Below are 19,403 nucleotides of genomic sequence, written 5' to 3'. Positions count from 1 at the left end.
TGTATTTATTATAAACGTTAATGTCCTATACCAATCATGCTAAATAAAATATGGAATATGTAATGTAACCTGTTCCCAAGTGTTTTATCAACAGTACCAAAACACAGGATAGGCCAAGAGGAGAAAATAGCAATTTGCTTTGCTGTGTTTAATATATATAAAAAAAACAGCAACAGTATTTACAAATGCCACATGACATTCCCATATACAGCTTTACAAAACCAATGGTGAAAAGGAGATTCTCAGAACAGATATTGTCATTGTTTTAGTTAATTTAGCGGTCAAATTTAGGTTACACCAGTGATGTAGGTCTCAGTGAGGTTGCAGCAACAGCAATGTCCAATTAAAAATGATAAATCCACTTTACTCAGTGGTGTCAAGAAAAGAAACCAACAATTCCATTTAGAAAAATACCAAAATCTCTTCAGTGCACACAAAAAATACAAAAGCCATTTCTGAATACATTGCAGAAATGTGGACGATAAATCCTAGTAATCATAAAGGTATTGTACAAATATCTACAATAAACTATTTTACAAAAAAATATTTTGCTTCACCTGTGCCTTCTACCAGTGGAGTAAAGGAACACAAAACATGGACTCGCAGGGAAACTTTAAAATGGTCAGATATAACAATTCCTACCCCCTCTCAAAAATAAATAAATATGGATTACAGAAACTGCTCAAAGTACTGTATGGCACACGAAATGAGAGAATATATTATACAACTGGAATTTGCTCTGTAAATACGTGACCCTAAGCCACCTAACAGAGTGATCAGGTTCTTTCGAGACATGAAGTGGAAAACCTCTTTCCAAACTACAATAAAAACAAGCTGGACTTCAAAAGAAATAAGATATCCTCCCACAATCACACAAAGATTTGGGCACGTGAAAATGGGGGCAATTCATTTGGAAGTCCAATTCAGGGGGCAATGAACATATCGTTGTTTGCTTCAGTCAGTTAAGATGGGGGGCATGTAAGCTCCATCCCTGGGTCTTGGGAGCAGCGTGCCAGCATGTGCTGAGGGGAGCTCAGACCGTGTTGGTGTTGTTCGCAGCAAAAGCATGCAGGTTTCCCAGCTGACTCAGGCCACTCTGGATGTGGGCCACGTGGATCTCCACGTTGTTCTGGAAGCAACTGGGGAGAAGAAAAAAAGGACAGGCAAGCACGCACACCCAAACTTAGTACACTCCTCTTGGATACAGTTACACTGCCGTTATGAAACCATTTCTGGCCTCTCCTTAGAGAAGGAGACATTGACAAAGAGTAATGTCTTTAGGCTGGGGGGGCAAACAAACCTGAGGTTGGATGGGTCTATCGAACTCTTGATGTCATTCAGAGAGTCTGTCAGGGATTTGAACTCAAATGAATTCAGGTCGCCTCCTTCAGCTAAACACTAGAATATAAGTAAACAAACTCGCAGTTAGACCAACAATATCCCATTCCGAAACATCAGTATGTATGTTTGTGTAAACTATTTACTATGACTATTTAACACAAAGCAAGGTTTGAAATGAAGTTTCTTGAGTCCCACTGAGAGTGTGTGATAAAAGGGAAGACTGCATCTCAAAGCATTTGTGTCCTGCGAGGCCGGAAGTCCCCAAACCTTAATTTGCAGCAGGAGGGCCGTGAGGCCGGAGACGAGGTGGGTGAGGTTGGGGTTGGACACACACTGCTGCTCGTCCCGTAGAGAGTTGGTCTGCTGCACCATCTCCTGGGCCTCCTCCTCACAGCGCCGCCGGAGCTCAGTGGGTCGGTCAGCGGGTGCCATGCCCTGGTCTGGAGCCAGCTGGACACACGGACACACAATCAGTCAACACAGAGCCGTTCCCAGAGATGAGTTGTGACACGGAAAACTGTGGAACAACAGAAAAGGAGAACAAAACAAAAGAGAGAGAAACCAAGACAAACAAAGACAAGAAACCGAGAGAGAGACTGAAGAGAAACCCGGAGAGAGCTTCCAAACAGGAAGTGTGTTGAGGCACATCAGGGTTCCCTCACCTCACAGCAGAACTGCTGCACCTGGTGCAGAACCTTGTTGAGGTCCTTGTTGAGCCTCTCCAGCTCCAGCACCGTGGTGGCGTAGCGCTTCTGGAAGTCCAGGCCGATGGGCATGGAGTAGGACTTCTGCACACACAGCTCAGTTACATACCAATGCAAGGGCAAATACAAGAAGGGGCCAGCTAGATTGGCAGTAAGGGGCTCAAGCTCAGCTAAACTCTTGACTTTGTCACAGTTATAATTGCATAAAAGGACACAGAATTGCATGGCGGAAAATAATTAATGTTGTGATAGCTGGACTTGAAAGCAATATTTGACAAAAGGGGACAAGTTCAGTGATGAAAACAGAACATGCCAAGAGCGCACCATTTTCTCAGCCTCCGTGTTCATGTCCTTCAAGTGCTTGATGTGTTCCTTCTTGATCATGAGGATCTTGGAGAGCCTCGTCTGTGAGGAGATGGAAGAGTGCGTTTTAATGCCAGTCACTCACCACACGCTTCTCAAAACAGAAAAGACGACGTTCATGGAAACTGCCAGAAAACGGCAGAGGGCTTTTCCCAGAGGGGAGGAATATGAGACGCACCACTTGGACCAGGAACTTGACGGGGAACCCCCCCAGGGTGTCTCCCTCCGCCCCGGCCAGCTTGCTCTTCCATGGTGACTGGCTGATGAGAGGGTCGTTGTCCTGTCCGGGGAGGAAAAAAGAGGCGTCAGATTTGGCCATTCTTAGACTCGTGACAGAGCTAATGGAGTAGGAAACAAAGAGAATCAATGCTCACTGTTGACAAATGTAAACGTTTACACTTGAGTTACTACTACTGGTGAACACCAACAAAATTCCATTTAGAAGCAGACCATAAATAAAACGTAATATCCCATTGTTCAGATGGGTTTAACCACAACCGTGCATCCTGGTCTTTGTAGTTCTAATCCCCCCCAGCATTAACAACGTTTTAAATGCAACCTCCCACTGTTACCATGAGGACAGGAGTTGTGGAGGAGGGATAGGGCCCTCTGGGCGGAGTCAGGAAGTTCTGGAAGCGTGAGGGCCGCTGTTTCTGAGCGAAGGCCGAGATGGGCATCGTCTCATTGGGCTCATTGCTCTGCCAAGGGAAGAACACAGACAATCTAGCTTCAACACCTCTGTAGACATATCGCTCGGCTGTCTTCAAAGACATACAGTGTGTGCATGCGTTATACTGTATGTGTGTTTACAAACACACATCGCTACGACTACGCATTCCATTTGTTTAGCCTGGCAATTGTTACGACTGAATCACGTGTATAAATGTGTGCATTAGAAACCACTCTCAGCTCCTCCCCCAATACTTCACAATGTGTTGCACCTGGCCGCACCATATGTGAAAGCCCTATGAGGATGAGTGAAATGCGCCGGTGTCTTTGGCGGGCGTACCAGCACTTCGTAGTCGGGCACGGTGTGCGTTCCAAGGCCGTTGCGGTCGAAGGTGACGCGGTAGGTGGCGGCGCTGGTGTCCACGGCGTCGATCTGCCCGGTGAACAGGCCGTCGTGGACCCCTCGCAGTCGAGCTGGAGCACACAGATGCGATCGTGTGAGTGTGCGTGTTTTTACAAGCGCACAACCTGTGTGTGTTTGAGTGAGCGTGCTTTACCGGTGACTTTGGTTCCTATGATGAGAGGCAGGGGGATCTCCTCGGGGAGGTCCTTGCAGTGCGACACGTCGGACAGCTTCCTCTGCTGCAGCAGGCGCATCTTCTGCCTCTTCTGCCTCAGTGCCGTCCGCTCCTCCGCGAAGAACGCAGACGAGCACCTGGAGCGAGGGGGGACCACGTTTACGCCCGAAAACAATGATTGTTTGGAAGATACTTTGCTTCTTTTCAAACATATTGTTTATGACTTTGTCAAGTATCCTTAACTCTGACAACAACCATCTTCTTAGGTTGCCAACAAGGCTTCCTTTGTAAGCGTCTTTGATCCAGTACCAAGCGGTATACATGTGGTCAGGTTAACAGCCCTGGCAGCCTCGTCTCGTACCGTCTGGGCTTGCCCATCAGTCTGCGGATGGTGCCCCACTCCACTCGGGTCAGCTTCCTGGTCTTCAGGTTGGGGAAGGACTCCTTCAGACACAGGCAGAAGTCGTTGTCCCCTTCAAATAGGGGCCTGGGCAGGGTAGGGCAGAGACAGCATAGTCAGGAAGAGATTTCATCCACACACAGATTTTTCCATTCTTTAGGCCATCCATTTATCTGCTTTAAATGTGGTTTCACACCCTCTGTAGACAAGCCTACAATTTCACAATCATTTTGGTTCAAATATACCAGATACATTTTAAGGACCCATAAAACAAGACTGTGTAATGTCAGAGATTTTCCTGTATTGAATGAATGCGGCTTAACTATTTCTTCCCAGTGCCCTCAAGTTGGTGGTGGCAGTGGGAGCCTACCTGTCTATGTTGGAGTAGAACCACTCGTAGATGCACCACTTGTGTGCCTTAGGCAGCTTGAGGAGGTTCCTCAGCCTCAGCCCAATCCTCTGGGAGGCCTTCTTGTCTGGGGTGGTCACACTGGCAAACTTCTGCAGAAGACGCAAGGAGGGAGCATGAGGTAATAACAGCCATGCCTACACCGGATCTAGTCAGTTCGTAGGGGCCATCGTAGACTATCATTAACCCCTAACAGCCCATGTGGTTGTCCCCGATATCCACCTGGGTGGGCAAGGAGGCCGACTTCAGCAGTGACTGAGCTGAACAGCCAAGATAGCAGGACAGTACCGCATGATTGTCCTGCGGTACCGTGTGGCAGTGGAGCCCTCACCTGGGGTAGGGTGGTGACTCTCTGGCTCCTCCTGGGTGACCTGGAGGGCAGGCGGGGCTGCTGCTCTTCCTCCTCCCGGAACAGACGGCTCCTCTTGGAGCTCCGCGTGGGCTGCACAGGCAGACATACACATCAGAACATCCTGACCAAACTCTATTCTAAACTATTAACAGGAGAGGGATTGATCCCCTCTTAACCCACTATGCTATTCAAGATTATTTCGATGGTTTGTATTGTATCACTGTGATCAACAGTCATCAAGGATGAACTGAAGACTCAAAATGGACTGGAGGGGATACATTTACCGACGCCTTGATACTGATTGCATCACCAGACACAGACTTTGAATAGGCCTGTCTTGTAGGTTAGAGGTCTAATGTCTAGATAAATATGATTATCTCTCTCACCGTGTCCATGGTTGCCAGGGAGTGACGTCCTCTGGTATTGTGAGCTCTTGGTAGGCTGCTTTTCTCATTCAGACTGTTTGACAAGCTGCCCTCTGGAAATTCAGACATTCGCTGATATAAGGACACAAACCCTTATACGACAATTTGCTTTCTTTATGTCTGGGGTATAAAACAATGGACACCCACATACAAATGCAATAGACAGACACAGAACACAATGACAAGAAAACAAATCACACAATCGAACGTGCCAGTTGATATACTCTGTTATAAAAGGCTATCCAAAATGCCTAACCCAATGAGGGCTGGAAATTTGCAAGATGTATGGGGTCTATGAAGGCAAACCATAAGGATGCAAATGAGTATGGGGAACGGCATGCACAAGGTTACAGGGACATGATTAGTCCCTCACTGTATACAACTAAATGCACTACCTTTCAAGCTGACCAGAGCCTCAGCCGAAGAGCCTGCAACAAAGAGCCATGGGGCATTAGTTTGAGAGGGTCACAGTTAATATGTCTTCCAATTAAATATTTCATAAATCAAATGTATCATATGTGATTTTGCATTCACAATCGGTTAATTAAATGAATATCGCTTAATTTACACTTGACAATGATTACACTATTAGTTTATTATAGCCTACTAGTAATCGGGTTTGTTCATATAGTTGGAGACTAATTTATAATAAATCTGTCAACCATGATACCTTTCCTTCTCTCATACGATGACAGCAAGTACTATAATAGAGGTACCCTTAACACGATTTATGTTACATGACAGATCAAACCTGGTGAGTGAGCCATTTGTTCTTATTCTTAACGTGGTAATAAATCCTCAAGCCACTTTGCTGGTTAATAATAAAGCCATATAGATTAGCGTTAGTCTACGGATGATCATATAACACTTAGCTAGCTACCAACTTACTATCAACATCAACACCGTCTGTCATTTGGCTTACAGACCATTGATTAATACATAATATGTGACATGGGTAAAATATTAACTATCTAGCGAGAACAACACAAAAACAAATGAATAGCTAACGCTAGCCAGTTCAAAGAGCCGGTGCTGGGTGTGCAGTCTCGAGAAGCTAGAATGCCCATGGCCGACATTATTTTTAGAGCAGCTAGTAAGTTAGCATGTCAGCTAATGCACAACAAGCTGCTTACCAAGCTAGCCATAGAGCTGTACCTGCAGGCTGCAATAAAAAGCGTTAGCCAGCTAGCGAGCTACGTTGCTAGCTAACTGACTTGCAGATCGGATTCTTTGACGTGTACAAAACGACTTTTAAAACGCCTCAATAAGAAGACACGAATATTATTTGATGAGTAATAACATTCCATCACATTAATACAACAAAAGATTGCCTCATGAATTTGCCTTCATAACTTAAAACTGCTTTTAAATTAATGTTGTTACTCACTCTCATCTAACAGCTGGTCCATCTCCGCCATCTTGACTTAGCCGCGCCGCTTTTTCAAAGACCCTATTGTCAAGGTGCATTCTGGGACAGAGAGTATTTGGAGGGCAATTTGACTTCGGCGGAATACTGAAATCCAATATTTTTGGGCAAGCAAATATATTTTTCATGTCCCCAGCATTTGTGGCAAACATTGCTTGAATTAAACTGTCACATATCTGACATTTAAGTCTATATGGAAAACCTATGGAGCACAAGGTTAATCCTCCAATTATAGACGTTTCATTCACAACAATAGTGCTTCGACTACAGGATATCTTCAACGTCAAACCTTAAAATATTAGGCTTACATTTTCAACAACTGTTACCATTCTGAAGCAAGATTCCCCAAGACGTTATTTTGTTAAGGGGAACATCAGAAAAATCGAGTTTGGGCAAAGACCAATACAATGACTGAGAAAAACATCAACAACAATCTCAATCAAGCATTTATTTTACAGTTGTCATTTAACATACATCTAGAGATTTAAGCACAAACTTTGTTTCTCCCAAAGTCTACCTTGACAAACACTCATAGAAAAACAAACAAAACAGCCTATTACACGGTCCCAACTTAAAATGTAATCCTTGCAGTCTACTACAGTATGTATTCATCAGTGGTCACTATGGAGATTTAGCCATGGTTTACATATGCACCATACTTGTTGCCAGCTAATATCTACCAACTTAACCTAGTCAATGCTTACCTTCCTGTCCAAAATGTTGGTGTTGCAAGACTTTATGCAGAGGAGTGAAAACTTACAGTATGCGAAAGAACCTCAACAGCCAAATTGCACAGGTGTTTGAAATAAGAAATACAAAAATAAAAGATTTTAAGATCCAGTGAAAACCAAAAATGTCAGAGTATTGCTCCACAGTCAAAAATGTCCTCCTTTGCGGAGTACGGGGCTTGAAGCCGGAGGGGTTTTGGACACCACAGTGGTGGCCCTCTTCACTCCATCTCGAGAGCCGGTCTGGTCAAAGACCAACCTCTCACCACAGTGAGGTCTGGTAGTTGAACTTGGTCTTCAGCAGGTACTTCAAGTTTACCTGGGCCACATCGTACACGATATATCTGAAGTAGGATGGTGAAGGGAAACATGCTGGAGACAAATTGCACACAAATCACCATTACTATCACAATGCATGTCCGTATCTTTCGCGCTATTAAATGAGCCAAAAACATTGTAATGCTGATATTCCTAAAGCAGACAGCAGAGATGAGGGCTAGCAAAGGATACTCGTTGTACAGCAGGCTTGTGTCTTCGATGTTGGTGTTGGTGCCTTTTCCCAGAGGCACTTGCACCCCATCTAAGGTGACTGTGGCGTTAGGATCAGGGGCAGTTCTACCCACACCTAGCACAAGGAGAAGGGGTAAACATGTCCTCAAGTCACATAGCAGTGATAACGACGACTCATTTCTCGAAATGAAAAACTATTTAAATGGGTCTTTAGCCTACATTTCTTATAGCTTATAAGACATACTAGGACATTGTGCATTTTCCTTTGCTGTAGATTTGCTAAACCCCTTGATTACACATGACATGGTTATAAAAAGATGTAAAAAAATCCAGCCCATGTTTAATACCTTTAACACTGTGTTTGCCCTTGGGTAGCTTTGTGATGTGTGAAGCCTTCTTCAGCTCATGCCTGTGTAAATAAATATCAAATATGAATAATTTTACATTGTATCAGTTCGCTGATAAGACGTACATAAAGTTAAGGGTCTGTCACTCACATGTTGCCAAGGGCAACCTCTCCCAGTAGAAGGAGACCCACCGGGTCTGACTGAGAGGTGTGGCAGTAGTTGGCACTCTTGGACACCATGTCGGCAAAGTACACACCTTTTCCGAACATGTAACCGGTCTAGAAAGTGCAAACACAATTATAAGTAGGACTACAATTCCATCATGTCATTCGGCATCCTGAGCAGCAGGTAGCAATGTTGGATTTAGAATAAGGGTGTTTTCACACTTGGTCCCTTTCAGCACTCTGAAGAAACTACTGCTTTTCTCCAGATACGGAACGAAGAACACATCAAACAGCAACAGTCTACCACGTGCAGAAATGTATAAAATTAGAAACGTGATAAAATGAGGAAAAGAAAATCAAAGACTACCCATAATCCAAAGTAGTAAAGGTCTGAGCTCCAGAGAGCGGGAACAGGAGGAATGAGGCACCATCAAAGCTCAAACGTTCCAGAGAGAGAGTCCTCTTTCAATTGAACCAAGTTCCTTTTTGTTGGTCCACTTTAAGAGGGCCGAGTTCGGTTTGTAAAAAAAAAAAGAAAAAAAGAAAAAAAAAGAAAAAAGAAGACTATATGTGAAAACATCGAAACACTCACCACTGGGGCTTCTGGTGGGGCGATACGCAGACCCTGGGACATGATACCGGCGTAGTTGGTGGTGCGAGAGCCATGCCACAACAGCTGGCGATTGGGCAGTTCTTCGAAGGGACGGTACCTCTGGTACTCTCCTTCCCTGACTATCTTGAAGATCTAGCAGGCGAGAGGGAAAAATAACCCATCACAAAATACATGGTCATTGGTAGATAGAAAACAAACTGATCCCCCTCACAGGTGATGAACGTAAAACTTGTGTCTTCTACTTACCTCTTCTACTTCCAGTGTATAGGTGTTGTGCGTAGCGGCGTGTGTGTTCTTAACATACTGCAGAAGGATTTCTGCTTCTTTGGTGCTCTTGTCGACAACCTAAAGAAGAAAAAAAACAGACAGATGACACCTGACTGTGTACTCAAACAACGATGTCGAAACTGTGAACGTCGAATTCAGAAATGAGAACAGTCAGAATGAAAAAGGTCCACACCTCGATCTTGGTCTTGAGTTTCTCATAGTTGATGTCGATGGGGTCTTTCTTGTTGTCCTCTGCTCCACCTCTCAGCAGACTGTACGCCACCTCGATGTCCAGCAGGTTGTCCAGCATCTCAACCTTAGCCTGCCCAACGGGAAGTCACGGGTGGAAATTAAACTGCTAGTTCTCTCTTTCCCCTGCAGGCTCGCGACACTAACCACGAGAAGGATGAGAGCAGGAAAAGAGCCGGAAGAGAGGGAGCACTCGGGCGATCGTACCTGGATGTAGTCCAGGTTGCTGAGCAGGGGAGGTTTCTTCATGCCAAAGTCGTGAGGTATGAGGGTATAGAAGCGGTTGGACAGATCCAGGATCTGGGACTCGGAAGCGCTGTCAGTTACAGCCTGAGCAGACAGAACAACGGCAGGGAGGGACGTTAGTGGAGCAGGTGGAGTCACTTCCACCCCATCTTGGGGATTGAACTCGGGACCTCTGACTTGCAGAGTCACTGAATGCAACTACCACCTTTTATAAACACCACTTTAAGCCACCGAAAAGCTAGCTTTCGATGTAAGGAAAAGCAAATGGAGGAATGCAGAAAGGTTCCCTTCAGGCAGGTGTGAGGCTAACCCATGACTGCAAACAAGACACCCTCATTGAAAAAAGGCTTGAGACCAAAACGTGTCTCGACCTGTGTCCAGGAGCCCAGGCCTCAGGGGACAGAAAGGGAACCACAGCCCTGATAAGTGGGCCCCAGAGGGCGTGTGTAGGCTGCTGACCTGGTGGACCTCACTGAGGAGGGCGTAGGCACTCTGGATCTGCCTCTTGCTCAGCTTCCCCAGGGGCATCTTCTGAAGGTCAATCTGGAGGAGAGCAAGGGGCCGTTTCACAAAACCACTGACATATTGAACAGATTGTGAATCACAATTTCATCATTGCCCCTATGAACCATAGAAAGTTTGTATCAGCACAAGCACGCTTAAAACTTCTCCCTACCTCAAACTCCACCATGGCCTTCTTCATGCTCTCTACATCAAAGATCATTCTGATGAGCTCCTGGACAGGCTTGGCCAGCCGGGATTTGGTGCCAGCGCTGGCTGTGAGCTTCTTCACCGCTTCCTCATCCTGGTGAACAAAACAACGCCACAACGACCAATCAGGTGTTTGCTGAACCAATCAGGGCGCTTAGGCTGAGCCTGATCCTGGTGCATTCATTTGGAACGGGTTTTCTATATTTTGTATTAGTTTGAAATGCGAGCTAGAGTTGTGCTATGTCTGGAAGTGAATCCTGAATGATGGGAGTTAGTTCATTACCTGGCCATAGTCGATCTCCAGGGGGTAGAACTTGTTTGGGTATTTTGTGAAGTGGGAGGAGCCCCAGGCGTTGCCTGTCTTCTCTTCATAAACGCCCAGGAAGTTGTCCATGGCAGAGTTCTTATCATGGAACTTGTCAAGCTTGTTGCCCCCAATAGTGGTGCCCACTCTACCCCATGACCTGAACACCCAATACCTACAACCAGACGAGAGAGTTATAGAAAAGGGCACTATGGAGTATTCAATTGCTTCCAAGATGCTCAACCATCTACTAGCCCCAAACCTGTATCTTAGTTTATACTCAGTATTCAGCAGGGGAGAATCAACAGGTGTACAAGTGTGCAGACCGTCCCTCTCTGCGCTGCCCTTCACTGACCGTTTGTGCACGTCATCCTCCAGAAGCTGCAGTTTGTAGTAGGAGTTGGTGCCCCTGACGATGTCCACCAGACCCAGCGTGGCGCTGTAGATCTTCCCGTTCTGATCCAGCACATGAGCGCTGTTCTCCAGACCTGAGCAGTCGAGACACGATTTTTGGTTGAGTGTTTGCACGCTTCAAATCTCGAGAGTGCAGAAGACACACAGACACACTCAGCATCTCACACACACACACACCTGAGTCAGGGTCCACCGCTGCTCCTCCCTTCACTGTCAGTTTCATCTTCTTGGCTTTGCTGCTACCTGGAACACGAGTAAGAACACTTTTAGTACAACAACATTCGTATCTTTTGAAAGGATGGTTGCTATCGCAATGTACTTCAGTACATTACTGGTGTGTGTTAACCCTCTGTATGAATCCACGTTCTATTCAGAACCCTCTACAGCCATGTACATACCCTCCTCCTCCTTCACTCTCCCCGTGCTCTTGGCGGCCGGAGGTCCAGACTTGGAGGCCGCTGCTGGAGCCTGGGGCTCCAGTTTGACCTCGGCCCCCCAGGAGGAAATCCCGTGCAGGGAGACAAGCTCCTGGACGGCCTTGCCTGAGGACTTGATGTCTTTGAGGAAGTCCTCAGAAACGACACGCACACCAGCTTCTTTCGCCTCCTCCATCTTTTTACTCATCTTCTCCACTTCCTCTACGAAAGAGACAAGAGCAAAAGCAGGAAATGTGTCAATTAACCATAGCTTTGTCTTTGGAGAGTAATAAAGGTTTTTACAATTGACTGGTTGTCATCTGCATGCAGCTGCTTGCATCCACCCTGTGGGTGCTGATTGGCCACTCACTCTTGGTGCTGAGGCAGAGAGCAGCCTTATTGGCGGTGCTGGTGATCTTCCCGCCCAGATCCTCCACGGCCGTCTTCAGCTCGTCCTTGTTCTTGGAAAGTTTGCCCACGGTCAGCAGCTTCATCCCTGTCAGGGGCTTGTCTACAGAGCAGGCACACACGCAGATTGAGTCACCATCGTCACTAAGGGGCTTGCTGTCACCTGCTCAGTGACAGGGAGGAAAGTCACATATCCCATACGGGTGTTCCCCTCACCTGCGGGGGCTCCTTCTGGGAGGGGCCTGCTGGGGGCGCTGGAGGCACTGGGGACGGGACGGGCAGCAGACGTGGCGGTGGGCGGAGCAGGAGCCACCTTGGGGAACAGCCGGTCCTGCCTCTTGAACTTGAATTTCTTGAGGAAGGGGACCTCATGGAACTCCTGGGAGGACACAGAGGAGTTGTGACCAGTCATGGAAAAAAAGCTTGCTTTCTTCTTTCTTTTCCTTTATCTAACTCTTCATTCCTTTTCCGCCAACCATTCAAGCTACCCTATCATCCAGTAGTAGAAATCCAGTTTTCCTACCAGCACACAGGCCAATGAAAAACAAGGGACCGACCTTGGGCGTGAGCCAGTCCTTGCGGTTGGGCGTCTGGGTCTTGACGACACACTTGGTCCAGGCGGAGATGTCTCCGGTGCAGTAGTAGGCGTCGCTCTTGAACACCAATTGGCCCTTGCACTCCTCGCAGGGCTTGAGCGCCCCGAACGCCATGCAGTCAGCCAGGCAGTCCACGACCTGTCACACCAGACACACAGCTTGGACATGACACACATCCACCTGCTAGCCATAGCATGGCCTCTGTGAATACACTGTGGACTATGGATTAATCACAGAGACATGAAGAGATTGGGTTTTGGAAGATGGACCAGGCCCAGTGACATGAGTCTAAATAGAAGCACAGCAATCAAAAATGTTAGCAAGAAGAGGGGTACAGAGAAAAAAAGGACGGCAGAAAGAGTAAGGCAAAAGGCCGAGATAGAGAGAAAGGGTTTTATCTATGTATACTGTCTAGTATGTTTTGGCAATCTTTGAAATCTCAACAGGCCAATAAAGTACTTGGAAATTGAACGGACATTGAAAACGAGAGAAATACAGAGACACAAACAGTGGGCCGATTCCTTACGTTGGACTCTCCAGAGGGCACCTCCTGTCCGTTGGCGATGAGCAGCTCCTTCATGTCGTTGGTGGAGCAGAACTGCCTCAGCTTGTCCTTGATGCCCCACACCAGCTGACTCTGCTCCTTCATCTGCAGCTCCAGCTTCTTTTTCTCCTCCTCCGCCTCCTTCTTCTGCTTCTTGGAGCCCGCGTCGCCGTCCACCACGTCGGCCTTCCTCTTCCTGACCAGATAAGAGATGTCCGATTTAGTTCATAAATGTGGGCAGGTCATTTCCGACTCGAGTCGTCCATTCTTTAATGAGAGTAATTAAATTGTAAGACTATTCCCCCTCCTTGGAAACATTTGGATTGTTGACAACTTCACTTCCCCTGAAGAAACTTCAAACTAAATGAGCTTCCTAAATGAGGCCGTGAGGGAGCGAGATCGATGCACGCTTGCACAAACAGCCCAGACACCTTCACTCATCAGTGGAACCCCTTAGTGTCCCTCTCTCTCCTCAGACAATCCAAAACAAGTACGCACATGTGTGTGTCCCCACAGACCACCGGACATGTCACCAACCATGTCCATCAGGACTGAAATTAACCATCCTCCCAGAGGCTTGGCACCGCCTTCTAAACCCCCACCAACACCCACACAATGACACGTGAACACACACACACACACGCAAACAGGGCAGACAAACAGGGCAGACAAAGACGTAGAAACACACCTTGTACCGTCCTTCTTCCTAATGACTCTCCCATGAAGGTCACCATCTAATTCTCTAGAGCAGAATGAGAAAACGCATGCAGAAAACATTCCACTCCCCTGCAGTAAGATCAGGGAGAGGTGAAGTCTATATAACAGCCAGCCACAACCACTCTCTGAGACACATTGAGGAAGGTGGGCGTCCACATGGCAGTGTGGGCGAGGGTGGGTCGTGATATCAGTTGAGGTAGCGATACGGCTTCAGATCAATATTGACTCTCTCCACCGACGTCTGAGATTCAGAGAGAACACACCGGAAAAGCTCTCGACCTACTCCAATATTCCACTTTAATATCATCTGGCTATTTGGGTAAGTAATGCTTCTGATTTAGTGGTGTGTTTTTGTTGTTTAGAGAGAAGACGAGACAAAAACATTTTGAATGTTTTGACCAGTAGCTGTCATTCCTTTTTTGTAGTCAAACGTATGCAAATAAATTGCCTCACACGGTAGCCATGAATATTATTTTAATCAAATTTCTCGTCTTTGTCTCTTTAGGAGAATGTACGCCAACATCACCAGCACCATGAACAACTCCTCCTCTTTCAACAACACCTCGACCCTCTACCCCTCAACCCTGTCCTCCACTCCATCCCAGCAACCTCTCTGGAACTTCTCCTCCTCCACCCTATCCTCCACCTCTTCCTCCCTCTCTTCAGCCCCTCCCTCCTCTGACGTGGTGGTGTCCCCCAACGTGCCCTACATGGCGGCAGAGCTGGTCATCGCTATCCTCTCCACCGTGGGCAACCTGCTGGTCTGCGCCGCCGTGGGGCTCAACAGGAAGCTGCGCACGGTCACCAACTACTTCCTGGTGTCCCTGGCGGTGGCCGACGTGTGCGTGGGGGCGCTGGCCATCCCGTGCGCCATCCTGACGGGCGTGGGCGTGCCCCGCCACGACCTCTACCTGTGCCTGCTCATGCTGAGCGTGCTCATCATGCTGACCCAGAGCTCCATCTTCAGCCTGCTGGCCGTGGCCGTGGAGCGATACGTGGCCATCTTCATGCCGTTCCGCTACCACGCGCTGATGACGCCGCGCAACGCCGTCCTGGTCATCCTGGTGACGTGGGTCCTGGCGTTCCTCATCGGCCTGGTGCCGCTGATGGGCTGGCACAAAACGCCGCCCGAGTCGGGCTACTGCTTCTTCGTGCTGGTGGTGGACATGACCTACATGGTCTACTTTAACTTCTTTGCCTGCGTGCTGGCGCCCCTGGTGGTCATGTTCCTGATCTACGCGCAGATCTTCCTGACGGTCAAGCGGCAGATGCGGCGCATCGCCACCGAGCGGCTCGGCGGCGGCGTGGCCGAGGGGCAGGCGGCGCGGGCGGCCAACATGAAGAAGGAGCTGAAGACGGCCACCTCGCTCTTCCTGGTGCTCTTCCTCTTCACGGCGTGCTGGATCCCGCTGCACGTCATCAACTGCTTCCTGCTGCTGTGCCCGCAGTGCCCCGTGCCCCTGGAGCTGCTGCTCACCGCCATCATCCTCTCCCACGCCAACTCGGCCGTCAACCCCTTCCTCTACGCCTACAAGATGAAGGTCTTCAGGGAGTCCTTCAAGGCCATCTTCCTCTGCTGTCGGACGATGGGGGACGGACAGGAGGGGCCCAGCTGCGACGGGGGCGGGGCCGCCAGGGGTTAAGGAGCCCGTCTAGGTCACATCGTTGGTCGTGAGACACTATGTATTTGAGGTCCGACGAGCAACCATGTGAGTAATGTACACGAGTGGGCCCTGACCGCGATACATGTAAAGCTAGGGCTGGTGGACACACATATGAAGCAACCGTTTCGTTCGGCTGTCAACTCAGGTCAGATGTGGTATGAAAAAACTCAAAGTGCTCGTAAATGTATATCGTAAATCCCTGTTCTAGTTGATGAACTACCCCGGGTCAACAAAATAGCCCTGCACTGTTGTCCTCGCTTCCCTACACCTTGTAACAGACAGCAGCGCCATGGCGGAGACGGCACAAACCCCTCTCACCCCTCAGCCTTGACGGCGGGCAGCTTCCTCTTCAGCTCCTCCTTGTCCTCGGCCCTCAGCGTGTTGAAGCCCTTCAGCTGGGCAGCGCTGTACTCGGCTTTGAAGGCCAGCTCCTCCCTGCGGCCTACGAAGCACGCCGTGTGGTACCAGCGGTCGATCAGGCCCAGCTGGGGCTTCTCTGGGTCCACCGTCTTCTTGGAGACCCGGATCTGGTCCTGCAGCAGGAGGGGCCGGGAGAACACTTCACTCACACTGGATATGGTGCTTTGCAAGTTTACCGTATACGTTTCCGTTATCTCTTTGTCGCTGCATTATGTTTCTATGTCATCTTTGGAGTTTAACAGTTGTTTTCGTGAGTCCTAGTACATGTAAATGCCCCAAGAATTGCATTCTGGCATTGTATAATTACTGTGTAGGAGAGTGCTGGGGATAGTAAACAGGAGTCTCTTTTGAACAGTATAAACAGGACTAATATGCATGTCTAGAGACTATTGTCATCCTATTTGTCAGAACGTAATTGATTTGATGTGGAAGTACTGTAAAATGATTATGTAACTATTGCTATATAAAGAATTGGAACTCGTACCTTTTCAATTTTCAGCTCACACCCTTTGCATGTGCTGCGGTTGGATTTGGCGTACTCCACCGCAAAGTCATTCAGCGTTTTCTCTCCCTTGGCCCCGCCCTTGGCATCCCCTTTCCCTATAAAAGAACGGAGTGTTGTAGGAAGAACATAACTAGTTGACCTTTTACCTCTGGTTCACTTCACTTGTCAATGCATCTTATTTCACAAATGAATACCGATTGTTTATTTTCATCACCTGGGCCACAGCAGGCCAACAATGTACCACATGTTTATTAGATGCAGGGTTGGGATGGGGGACCCTGATCTGACACTTTGTACTGATTTACAGCATCTAGTTGGGTCAAAGATTTAAGTCTGACCTCCTGCTGCTCCTCCGGTCTCGATGGCTTTCTTGACCTTCTCCTGGTCTTCCCAGCGGAGGTCAGAGAAGCCGGCGATGTCGGCCGTGGACTGAGCAGCCGCCCTCAGCCAGAAACAGGAGAAGTGGTGCCAGTGAGGAACCTTCCCATCAAACATGGGCGACTGTGGAGGAAAAGACCACAAGGAGAGGGTTCAATCATGATGTCCTTATAATTGCTTTCTTCAGTTTCTGTAAATTAATATGAAGTAAATAGTTCAAGAAGATAGAGGGATTTGCTTATCACCTTTCCCAACTAAGCCCCATGCATAACAACTGTACAACTTTTACTTAATATAGTGCTTGTTATATTTCATAACTGCAAGCCAATTATTCTTGTCGTTTTTATCACCTCATACAAGAGAGAAGATCTTGGTGACTGCCTGTTACAAGAACAGCTGTTCTTACAATTGTCATACAGGTCAGCTAAAGTTAACATTCAGATTTATTTGAATTTAATGATGAATAAATGCTAGAAGTAATATGTACTGTGTCAGGGCCTATACTATATCCACAGAACAGACACCGATCCTTGGGAATCAAATCCCTTTCATTCAATCCCAGACTGAGAAGCCACTTATACGCAAATGAGGGCCTATCATCGCAAGCACCGCTAAAATAACGATGGGACAGGCCAATACAAAGTATGTAAGCAGTTTAAGGGGTTATTTTGTTCTTGACTCAATCTGCAAAGTAGCATACAAATGAATGCAAGCAATTCATAACGAAGTTGAATTGTCCAATGTCTGTACTTAAAGACCGACGTTGGCACATACCTGCACCATGATAGCCATTCGCAGTGAGTCTTTTGCAATATTTTCTTTGCATTTCTTGCACGATGCACGTCCGCTTTTTGCATATTCGGCTTTGTAAAGCTTGTCGTCCTGTGAATCAGCCATACTTGTTTGATTCTAAAACAGGGTAAGATTAATAGATGGCGAATCTAACTTTACGATCAGTAGCCACAACAATCACAATGAGGTCGCAGCTTGCAGCCTGGGAGGGAAGCCCGCGTGCAGCGTACCCGCGTAGAATCGCAGGGAAAAGCAATCAAATTAAAGTGAGTCGTCATGAATTATTAAGACAGACACAGAAAGTCAAATACTGAGCAAATCGATTCAAAAAGACCACATGTCATAAAGTATTCTTAAGACGTAATAACAAGCTCTATATTTTATGTTTTTGTTTATAATATATTGGTCTTGTTCTCGTAATTTTTACATGGAAGTAGGCTACAAAAGCGTCATAATGAATGTGCAAACAATTTCAAGGAACAGCAAGCAACCATCTTCTCAACATTCAGCCAACTCTATTTTAGTCATCCTCCAGATTGTAACATGACACTGATTATAAATAATGGAGAGCAGATACTCTAGCACAGAACTGTGAGGAGATCCCTTAGACAAACTTCAAGATGGAGTCTTTGAGAAAAGAGCCATGAAGACAGTCCATTGGATGATGTCCATCTCTCTAGTGGTGTCTGTTAGAATGTTTTTGATGTTGAACACAGTCCTTCCCCACCATGTCTGCAACTGCAGCCATCTGTCAAAATAATAACACAACCCATTGTGAGTACTCGTTTACAGGGATGCCGCTAATCATTTTGGGTCCCATGAAGAGATTGTAATTTGGGGCCCCCTCCTCACTGTTTTGGTTATGTATGTTTTTTCATTCAACACATTTTCATTCCAAGCTTATTGAGGGCCTTCCCCCCTCATCGGGGCCCTGGGTAGTCAGTCCCACTTCCCCCCCCACTTCGACACCCCTGCTCATACATAAGCCATCACCCTGTATACCTTAGAATGATTAAACTAGTGTCTGAATCCTTAAAAAGAAAGTGTGAAGATACCGTTTCTTCCGATTGCTTAAGCATAATTTTGAAAACATAGTGTGCTGACAACGCATGCTGAAACCATGGTTATCTGTGAAACGCCCTGCTTGGTGGTGGCTGATATTTAGTAAGTGAAAAAAACAACTGAGACAGTTAAACAAAGGAAGTAGTGGTGGGAGCTTGTAAATGTTCTGATATATAATATATCTATATAAAACACTATAAAAATATATAAAATATGTCAGCAGAACCATTGATAGCAGAAGTATGACGGCCAGTGTGGAAACAAGCATAATAAAATAAAACAGTAATAACTTTGTTAGAAGGACTAAGGAATTATATGGTTGATTCTAATAAACTGATAACCGTGTAATTAATTATGTGGTTGATTGTTGTGAAGGAAAAATGTGTGGGCGAAGGAGGAGAAGAGGTTAGGAAAACTGATAAAGGTAGATGTAAACTAGAGACATTTGGATTTGCTCAACTAGATGCTAAGAAAGCTGCACAGATGAAGACGAACCTTCCCCAGATTGAGCACCAAGAAGCAGAGACCTCAAGATTCAAAGATAATTTTGCAATCTCAATGAAGATTCAAAGAGGTCAACAATCTTACTGAAGATATCTTGGATCACCAAGGCCTGGGATCCCAGAGCAGGGGCTGAATATGCTGACAGAGTAGAACAGTTCAGGAAGGCTGTGTTACCTG

The 19,403-nt window shown here is 46.8% G+C and overlaps 3 protein-coding genes across 3 annotated transcripts; 1 reads left to right on the top strand and 2 right to left on the bottom strand.

The window, feature by feature from the left end:
- Positions 1–117: 117 nt before the first annotated feature.
- On the bottom strand, positions 118–6,709 carry lin9 (lin-9 DREAM MuvB core complex component). The gene is made up of 15 exons (XM_084700686.1): positions 6,629–6,709; positions 5,637–5,669; positions 5,203–5,294; positions 4,796–4,906; positions 4,426–4,556; positions 4,017–4,142; positions 3,635–3,792; positions 3,418–3,551; positions 2,981–3,106; positions 2,587–2,688; positions 2,370–2,450; positions 2,004–2,129; positions 1,609–1,791; positions 1,301–1,398; positions 118–1,139 (listed from the first exon to the last, which is right to left on the bottom strand). Exons 1-15 carry the CDS (start codon positions 6,657–6,659, stop codon positions 1,034–1,036), a joined length of 1,638 nt encoding a protein of 545 aa, XP_084556812.1. The 5' UTR covers positions 6,660–6,709; the 3' UTR covers positions 118–1,033.
- Positions 6,710–7,499: 790 nt separating this feature from the next.
- parp1 (poly (ADP-ribose) polymerase 1) lies at positions 7,500–17,897 on the bottom strand. Its single transcript, XM_084700417.1, has 22 exons — positions 17,643–17,897; positions 16,829–16,991; positions 16,470–16,585; positions 15,884–16,098; positions 13,167–13,380; positions 12,602–12,778; positions 12,261–12,423; positions 12,007–12,147; positions 11,619–11,858; positions 11,398–11,463; positions 11,162–11,294; positions 10,786–10,981; positions 10,468–10,596; positions 10,251–10,334; positions 9,753–9,875; positions 9,490–9,618; positions 9,276–9,374; positions 9,009–9,161; positions 8,403–8,530; positions 8,253–8,314; positions 7,906–8,020; positions 7,500–7,739 (listed from the first exon to the last, which is right to left on the bottom strand). The coding sequence occupies exons 1-22, from the start codon at positions 17,763–17,765 to the stop codon at positions 7,658–7,660; spliced, it is 3,051 nt and encodes a 1,016-aa protein (XP_084556543.1). The 5' UTR covers positions 17,766–17,897; the 3' UTR covers positions 7,500–7,657.
- adorb1a (adenosine receptor B1a) lies at positions 14,411–15,544 on the top strand. Its single transcript, XM_084700418.1, has one exon. The coding sequence runs from the start codon at positions 14,411–14,413 to the stop codon at positions 15,542–15,544; it is 1,134 nt and encodes a 377-aa protein (XP_084556544.1).
- Positions 17,898–19,403: the final 1,506 nt, after the last annotated feature.

This window comes from Hypomesus nipponensis, chromosome 6 (genome assembly GCF_054491055.1).
Source record: "Hypomesus nipponensis isolate SF chromosome 6, ASM5449105v1, whole genome shotgun sequence".
NCBI lineage: Eukaryota > Metazoa > Chordata > Actinopteri > Osmeriformes > Osmeridae > Hypomesus > Hypomesus nipponensis.
Note: the sequence above shows the minus strand (reverse complement) of the source record. Positions and strands in the feature narration are given on the sequence as shown.

Coding starts and splice junctions, on each gene's coding strand:
- lin9 (XM_084700686.1), bottom strand. CDS start 6,659: ATGGCGGAGATGGACCAGCTGTTAGATGAGA. Junction 3,793..4,016: donor CTGATGGGCAAGCCCAGACG/GTACGAGACGAG, acceptor CCCTCGCTCCAG/GTGCTCGTCTGCGTTCTTCG. Junction 3,107..3,417: donor TGCCCGACTACGAAGTGCTG/GTACGCCCGCCA, acceptor TTCCCTTGGCAG/AGCAATGAGCCCAATGAGAC.
- adorb1a (XM_084700418.1), top strand. CDS start 14,411: ATGTACGCCAACATCACCAGCACCATGAACAACTCCTCCTCTTTCAAC.
- parp1 (XM_084700417.1), bottom strand. CDS start 17,765: ATGGCTGATTCACAGGACGACAAGCTTTACAAAGCCGAATATGCAAAA. Junction 16,586..16,828: donor GACCGGAGGAGCAGCAGGAG/GTCAGACTTAAA, acceptor GTTCTTTTATAG/GGAAAGGGGATGCCAAGGGC. Junction 12,148..12,260: donor CCCAGAAGGAGCCCCCGCAG/GTGAGGGGAACA, acceptor CCTGCTCTGTAG/ACAAGCCCCTGACAGGGATG.